This window comes from Chenopodium quinoa, unplaced genomic scaffold (genome assembly GCF_001683475.1).
Source record: "Chenopodium quinoa cultivar QQ74 unplaced genomic scaffold, ASM168347v1, whole genome shotgun sequence".
Taxonomy (NCBI): domain Eukaryota; kingdom Viridiplantae; phylum Streptophyta; class Magnoliopsida; order Caryophyllales; family Amaranthaceae; genus Chenopodium; species Chenopodium quinoa.
This window is the reverse complement of record NW_018745286.1, coordinates 364,880-374,025: the sequence shown is the minus strand read 5'-3', so window position 1 is coordinate 374,025 and position 9,146 is coordinate 364,880. Positions and strand designations below refer to the sequence as shown.

Here is a 9,146-nt window from a genome sequence, read left to right as displayed (position 1 = left end):
ATCACTAATAATATAAACTGCAACAATGCACATTATTAATTGTGTAGAGTATAAGTTTTTGTGGAATATCATCTGTTACATTTACATAGGCCATCATAGATTAGATTCTTCTCCTATCCTAGTAAAACCCATAAACCATATGCTAGTTATATCAGTATTGACTACGTTCTGCACGTCTTTGTTGCTAATTTTACTGCTTTGGATAATATCATATAAAATTGTCAATAGCAAATTCTTTTTTTTTTAAAGCCTTAAAAGCATTGAATTTTGGAAAAATTGGTAAAAATAATCCTAACATTTGTCCATCCGCTCAAAATAATTGCAAATTTAAATTATTTTTAAATAATCCAAACTTTGAGGTCATTCGCTCAAAATGGTGACAAGTACGTAAGTGACCGATAACCTGTTAACAAGATTTTTTTTTTTTGGTTTAAGTGAGATGTGTCACCATATGATTGGTTGAAAATAATTTTAAAAACATAAAAAAAACCTACAAAAAATTAAAAACAAAAAACCCAGCCCCCAACCACGATAACCCCACCACCCACGTCTGGTACCCTTCTCCAACGAGCCCAACCCAAGTCTCCGACCCCACCCTGCTGCGCCCAGACTCCCACCCTCGCGCCGACACCGCCTTCGTTTCCCCCAAAACCATTAAACCCGATGGCGGGGAAAGGGTGGTTGGGGGATTGATGTGGTGGGGGAGGTGGTTTTTAGGGAGTTAGGGTGAAGGTTTTAGGGCTGCGCCGGGAAGGAGCAACTAACAGGGGGTAGGGGAGACGCCGGCACAAGGGAAGGGTTTTCAGCTGCGACAGGGGTGGGGATGGTGGGAAGCTCCATAATGGGTTGTGGGTGGGGGCTGATTTTGGTTTTTTTTTTTTTTTTAACAAGTTTTTTAAGTTTTTAATTTATTTATTTTTATTTCTCAACCAAACAATCACGTAGTGACACATGTCACCACCGTAACCTAAGACCATTTTGAGCAAATGACCCTCAAAGTTGAGATTATTTAAAAATAATCCAGAGTAGATATTATTTTGATCGAATGAACAAAAATTGGAATTATTTTTACCAATTTTCCCTTAAATTTTTAAGTTCTCTCTAATCTAATTATATTTTGGTAATTCTCAAATAATCAACCTCTAATACATTAATCATGGTTTATAAATACCCTCACCACCAACTTCCCATCTTTTGAAAATTAGCTTAGCCAAAGCTAATTGTACATTTAGCTCCAATAGTTAAGCTAGTATCTAGAAACTTTTGAAAATTGCAAATAAGTTCCACTCTAACTCATATAGATAATTTTTTTTTTTTTTTTTTTTTTTTTTTTAAAAGCCTTGTCTAACTTCTTACTAAGAGGGAAACAAGGGTAAAAATGATCCCTATTAGCAGTAGATAGCCTTTGTAAAGGTATCATTTGCACTTCTAGTTAAAACCTGTTTAATGCTTCTCATTACGCACAAAATATCCCACAAAAAAAAAATTAAAAAAATAATAATAATAAATAATAAAATAAAATAAAACAATTTAAATCGTGAACCAGTTAAAACAAAATTGGGATTTTTCCGTATAGCACGGATTTGGTCTGCGTAAGCCTTCACAAAACACAAGTGACATTAAAGAAACTCATTTCACAACAGAAAGGCATTATCTTCCATAGCATCGACACTAGAGCATTAAAGGCACTACAACTTCACAACCAGCACAAGACCACTGATTACCTCCAACTTGCAGGGAAACTAAACCAAAAAGCCACAAAACTGTATCCTTTTAGAATTGCAAATTCAAACACAATATACATTAGAGCTATTATACACATATGATCCAAGCATAAATGGAATGCCAGTGCATCGGACTGAATTTTTGTCATCGAGAGGCCAAAGACCAGAAATTCAGTAGAAAAGAAGGTAAAGCAGCAAACCAAGTCATGAAAGCCATGCCTGTTGAAGTTTCAAATTGAGCACAGTGGTTCTTTGAACAACTCTGCAGATCATTGCCAATGAGAACAGTGATACCCGCAGACGCACAGGCCGCAGAAAATATGAGAGTAGAAGTGATCTGCAAGACAAGTATAATGCAGATTTAATTTTGAGCAACCTGTGATCCAATAATTTTTTTTGGGTGTGTGGAGACTGGAGAGGGGGGTAAATGAAAGATAGTGAACATTCAGCACAAGACTGTCGCCAGGGAATAGTAAAAGGTGGGAGTGTTGTCAAATGCATGCAACCTTACCACGCAATTGCAGAGGGAGTGCACGTTAACTAAATTAATTTAAATTCCATTTTAACCTGGAGTTCATAAAGTAGCCCATTATCAACTCTTTGAAAATCCTGTTGAAAAAAGGATGCATCATGCACATGTAGGTAATGTTGGGCTCAGAATTACAATCGACTAAAACAGACAAATAAATCCTTTGTTACAATTTGTTGTAGCATAATAGTCCAATTAATGGTTTTCAAGCCAGATCCTTAGAATGAGACAGACTGAAAGGAGGAAAAAATATATCTTTGGCAAGATTCCAGAACCTCAAGAGGAGCACTGGGATAGTGGTATGTCAAGAATGAGTGAATGACCACATACCATAATATGTAGGTCTTCGACTGACATACCAAACTGCCATAACTAATTGAAGAAAAAATTACTTCAATGAAAATAAAATTGTACACCTAAAACCTGACCTTTGGCCGTCCCACAATAATAATCCACGTATTCCTTGAAGTTGCAAATTAATTGCAACATTACTTCATTTGGCCAATGATGCTCTCTATCTCTTTCCTCATCACATGGGTCTTTATTTTTATCTCTCTCCTCTCCTAAAATACCATACATCCCCTCCACATTGCAATAAAAAGAGAATGGAGAAAGTATAAAAATAGTCCAATCTGTTGTAAATCCAAATGATAATACCTCCAATTTTCAAAGAGTTAATTCCAGGAATATATTTTTATTAAGTAATCGAATCATGCAATGTTCCTATATTATGAATGTAATACATATGATCATGTGGTAAAATGCACAATTCTGTCAAAACAAAGTCATGAAGAAGTGGAAAGCTTTCTGGTATGCCAATCAATTGAAAAATAGAATGTAACTTTACATTCTCAATCGTGAGATTATTATAGTAGGTTAGCGAAAGGTCGGATTATAAATAAGCAATTTTCCTATGAATCGTGCCAAAATAACCATTGCTATTTCCCACTTTTTAAATTAAAACCAACGCTTATAATTCATCAAACATATAGCAATCTTATCCATCAAAAAGATAACGGCACCACTGGCCACGTCCTCCATCCACAAGCACATAGCTGGATTTTACTAGTCTATTGATACCTCAATTACCTTCTCTAGTTCTCTATGCACATAGGAAACATTAAAGGAAAGAAAATTTTTAATCAGAGAGTTGATATCCTTCATCAGGACACGAAAACCACTATGCTGCTGTTTCACTTTTAACATGTTGAGCTGAGGTTGGAGCAATGAGTATCCGTACCTAATATCAGCTTTAAGAAAATGAAAATCTCTTGCAGTGGAAAGGCTAGAGCTTGCAGCTATCACTTCCACAACCACAATCCCACAATAACCTTCACAGATTATACAAGCCACAGCTAAGACATCCTCATTATTACTTCTAATCACCACTCCAAATAATATCCAGAAGCAGCATCCACATTTAACTTGTAATGCTGTAGTGAGGGATCCAACCATCTCATACAAACAGATCCCCAACACTAACACTCATATACTACACTTTCACCTTCTCAAAGACTCGACCACCCTTCTCCCTCTAAATCACCCACATGGTAATAATACTTAACCTGGATTAATAGCCACCGGCCTTATGGAGTAGAAGATTGACAGGATTCAGCTATCAACTTCACAGTGCTACATTTCTAACTTAAATATCTGATTAAAAATACTAAAGAAGGAGAGCAGCATAAATAAGACAGAATTTTGAGACTATTATTGATTAGTGCATGTAAGAGACATCTTTCTATATGCAATAGTAACGTCACCTGGAAGCTGAAGGATCTATTCAGGTTCATTATTTCATAAATGTTAGTCCAGTAAAAATATAGAGCATGCTACAAAAAGTAATTGTTGAAGCTCTCTGATTATTACAAAGAAAAGGTGAAGTCAATCTTACCACATCACCAGCAGCAAACAAGCTAACAGCTCGACGATTACGAAAATTACGTTTGACTAAGATAGCATAGATATCAAGCATTGCTAGTGAAAGGCTCCATAAGATCTGCAAGCCAGAAGCGGCAACAAGAAAGCTGGGAGCACAAATTAAAAACTTCATGTCAGTACAAAAGAATTTAAAAATCTAGAAGAATAAGAAACTTATACATAATTATACAGTGAAGATAGGTAAAAAAAAATGAAGGCGCTGAAGTTCTTAAGCTGGTTATTGCATCTATTTCATATGTTTTTACCAGAGATACAGGCCTCCCTGGTCTAATTTACCATCTAAAAGATAAATACCTCACCCACCAATTTCTCTGAAAAGGTCCTAGTGTGGAAATTACAATTATTAGAAGTGGCTCAGAACTAAGTTCTTTAGCTTCTGAATCCTTGATACACCTGTTAGGGCTGATGAAATAGATGTTGCATTGGCAAAGTATTGGTGATATAAAAGCTCGTGGTTTAAATTATTTCAACTGTCTTCTTTAAGAATTCTTGGCACATTGTTAAACACAAGATATATGATGCAATTTTAGTAATCTTCCAGAAGTCTAAGTTAACCCCACTTATGGGATTAAGGCTTTGATTGATTGATTCCAGAAGTCTAAGTTGCTAAAGCAGGTACACTGTGCCACTATATCACCCTTGTACCTATAGTAAGTTGTCTTTATTCTGCAAAAGATTTTAGTCCCGTTGCTTGTTCATTAATTTACATAATTATTGCTAAAAGTCTAACTGCTAGGTAACAGAAGGTTGTTGGGGAATTCACATATAATAATCTTGCTGGCCACTAAATTAGTAAAAGGGTATAACTAGATGCATGCTCAAGGTAGATCTGAAGAAAGCTTATGAGTCTATTGAGTGGAGCTTCCTGAGATCTAATATAGATGAGTTACGAATCCCTGCTATAGGTGTGACTTGGATCATCGAGTGCATAGCTTCTATATCATAATCAGTTCCAGTGAATGGTAATCCTTCCACTCCTTTTCCAGGCAGAGTGGGTCTAAGACAGGGTGGCCCCTACTCATCCTATTTATTTGCATGGGAATGGAATATTTGTCTCAGTGTATGGGTGAGATAGCTGACATCGCTCAAAATCCCAATTTGAATTATCGTCTAAAATGCAAAAGACCATACACATTTGATGTTTGACAATGATCTCCTAATGTTTGCAAGAGAAGATTGCACTTCCCCTGATATTGCAGGATTTAATGCAGAAACCCTTCATAAGAATAGTGGTGAGTTACCTTTTTAAATATTTGGGGTTCCTATGGCATCTGCAAATTTGTCTTTCAATCAGTGCAAACCTTTGATTGAAAGGTGGTTGCAAGAATTAAGTTTTGGTCAGCAAACTGCTAACCTATGCCTAAGAAAATCTGTTTTACTCAACATAATAATTTATTGGAGCCAAATGCTTTTCATGCCTAAGAAAGTTTTAAGACAAATTAAGAGATATTGCTGGGCCTTTTTATGGACAGGTGGTGCGATAAATATAGATGAGTACTCCCTTCATCCCTTATTTTACCCCATAACTTCTATAATTTTAGGATGAAAAGAGTTAATAAGAGAGAGTGTGATGGGGTTAATGTAGTGGTTGTGAGTAAAAGGTGTGGTCCCTACAACAAAAGTAGTATGGAGCAAACTCAAAGGGATGGACTAAAAAGGAAAACAGGGAGAATATTAAGAGACAAAGGGAGTATCTTGGAATCAGATGTGCCTACCCAAGGTAGTGGGGGGCAGAATCTATTGGATCTCACAACTTAGGACAAGGCAGCAATTTCCAAGCTTTTTTGGGCCATCACTATGAAACAAGACAGGCTTTGAATAAAATGACTCCATACATACTAGTACACTACATCATAGATAGCAATGTTAGGGATATGCCAACCCCAAATGGTTTATCATGGACTTTTAGAAAAATCCTTTAGTCCAGGAAAACTACAATTATTGGAGTTGGCCAGCAAAACATGTTTCTTGAAGCCAAATTTTCTGCAAGGAAATTTCACACTGAACTAAGGCCAAATGTTGAACCAGTTGCTTGGATGATAATACTCCGTAAAAATTTGGCAAGCCCTAACAGGTTAACAGTTTTTAAAACCTGGCTGGAATGAGTGAGAAGAATAGCTTTATATATATATATATATATATATATATATATATATATATATATAATTAAAAAAAAAAAAGCAAATCCGGTGATTCAAACTGGCATGATTTAAGGTTTTATGTTCAATCAAAGTGCGGAATCCATCGAATATCCATTATTTTTAATTGTAATTATTCTGCTGGAATCAGTGATAATACGTTGCAAATGGTTGGTATAAATAAACCTGTTCAGAACTTTGATATGGGATAGTTGGTATAAGTAATTACTCAAGCTTGAAGAAGGTAGCAAGAAGTTGGCATGTCGGGATGTGGTTTTCCGAGACTTTGTACAACAGAAATTGGAACGTATTTGATGGAGATTGCGAATATCAGCAAGCTGCAATTAAGGCCATATTTTTAAAGTTGCATGTAGAAGTGGTGCTATATGAACGGATTTCTCACACCCCTGATAGAAAGTGGGGAAGAAGTGATGCTGATGATGTAAGTGGCCTAGGTCTTTAGATTTTTGCAGTTATGGTGTTTGTAATTGAAAAGTTCTTGTACATAACTCTATTCAGGTGAAAAAATAAAAATTTGCCAAATTAAAAAAAAAATAAAATAAGGTAATGTAAATTGTGCAACATTGGCATTGATTGATTCATTAATAAGCACCCAACTTTGCTAGTTTGATTCACCCCACTCACTACATTATCCCTTTTCAACAAATATGTACAACAAAACTTCAATAAAGCACAACAGGATCGTTCTAACTTCTAACAATAACCTACATCAACAAACATTGTTCCTAATAGCAGCATTACATGAAAATTTCCAGGAACTCCAAGGTAAATCCGAAGGTACAAAAAGGAATGGCATACAGTCATTATACAAAATTACTAGTAGAACAAAACCACCAATGCAGGGTAATCACAGGCTACCATCAATCCCAATAGCAGGATTAGAGATGGAAGAGCACCTTTACTTGCAAACACACGAACCGGACTCATTTTATGAGCAAGAATCGGCAGCCCAAAAAAACTAATTAATGAACAACAACAACATTAATTGATAAGCTGATTCCTCAATCCCTACTCCTCCAACCCCCAAAGTAGTATTTCTATTAACGGTACATTCAAGTAAGGCACATTGCAACTTTTACCCACAATTCTAACAACACAAAACCCAGAAAAGTTCAATTACAAGCTTAAATTATACCACAAAAACTTCGAAATTTTCATTTACCCACAAAAATTCACATCTACCCCATTTCACAATCAACAAAAATAAATCAAATGTTGGGTAATTAACCATCAAATGAACAACAATAATAATCAGAAAATAAAATTTAGTTACCGAAAAGCAGTGACGGAGGGGAAATCGCTGGTGGTAGACATGACAAGAAAAGCTCCAATGGCGAAGAAAGATTGAAAAAGACGCAACACAAGCCCACCTGGTGTCCCCGCCATTCCTTGAAGATCCTTCATTCTCACTCTCGGCGCCGCCGCTGCTGCGTTTTCAGTCGTTAGTGGCGGCGGCGCTTCCACCGGGTGCACCGCCGGATGACTCATTTCCGGCGATGATGAAGATGATTATCAACTATAAATCACAATTTTGATCAAAAATACTCCTTAATCCATCGATTTCGCAGGTTATTTGTAGGGATTTTTCAGAGAATTTAGGAATAAATGAGATAGCAAGGAATTTAGGTACTTTTTATCAGTCGTCTGCAAGTTTTTTGGGTAAAGTTAGCTTCTCCTAATTAAGAAAAGGGAAGAAAATAGGAAAGTCATGAAAGAATTATGGTTGGACTTAAAAGAGGGAGCCCCAGTTAATCTCATGGATTAACAATTCTAGTTTATCTCCTCTCATAACTTTATGGATGGATTTATTGCCTCTCTATTATTTTACTTTTATCATTAAAAAATAAAATAAAATGATTAGATTGTGAGAGGAGATATATTCACAGATTCATCTCAGAGAGAAACTTCAATTTACCCCTTAAATTACCATAAAAAATTGTCCGGAATAATCCAACCTTTACCTTTTCCACCCAAAATAATCTCACATCTCGATTGTTTTTTATATTTCAATCTTTGATGTCAATCCACTTTAAATGGTTTCAACCGGTCATTTAACTTGTTATAACAAGTTACATGACACAGGCCGGCATTTGATTAATCTAAAAAATGAAAAAAAATTAAATTTTTTTAAAGAGAAAAATAAAAAATAATTACTTAATTGATTAAAAAAAATTAAAAACCACCCCCACCAGCCAATCACCCATTACGACCGCCACTCCCACTAGACCGACCTCATGTCGGCACTGGAGCGTCAAGCCGCCCCGGCTGCCTGTAATACCCTGGAAATTTTCTTCCTTTAAAATACTCCTTTTACTCTAAATAAAACTCTTTTTAGGAAATAACCAAAATATTACCGCCACCGTGATAACGGCTAAAGCTAATTTTCAAAGTCTCACAGCGAAAGTCTAAAACAAAAATTTTATTTTTAAATATAAAACTTAAAACTTGAGTTCACAACTTCAAAATAAAAGTAAAATAAAACATTCACAAGTTGGAACCAATTCAAACATATGGCCCTTCTTAAAACCAATTAAAACAAACATAATAATGTTAATCCATAACAAATCAATTATTCAAAAATATTAAAACTAAGAAACATAACAAGTAACTCTCTGCACTTTATCCCATCATGCTATTCATGCTTCAAGTACCTGTTATTTCCCTTTATTCAACTCTCTACTAGGGTGAGTAAAGACCCAGGGTACCCGATACCGGACTCGAAATCGGTTCAGACCCGGCGGGTCCAGACCCGAAACTGGTCTCGCCAATTCCGGGACCGGGTCCAAAAATTCG

The 9,146-nt window shown here is 35.9% G+C and overlaps 1 protein-coding gene across 1 annotated transcript; it reads right to left on the bottom strand.

Moving 5' to 3' along the window:
• Positions 1–1,751: 1,751 nt before the first annotated feature.
• Positions 1,752–8,052, bottom strand: LOC110711876 (CASP-like protein 5A2). The gene is made up of 3 exons (XM_021890320.1): positions 7,627–8,052; positions 4,148–4,280; positions 1,752–2,061 (listed from the first exon to the last, which is right to left on the bottom strand). Exons 1-3 carry the CDS (start codon positions 7,839–7,841, stop codon positions 1,870–1,872), a joined length of 540 nt encoding a protein of 179 aa, XP_021746012.1. The 5' UTR covers positions 7,842–8,052; the 3' UTR covers positions 1,752–1,869.
• Positions 8,053–9,146: the final 1,094 nt, after the last annotated feature.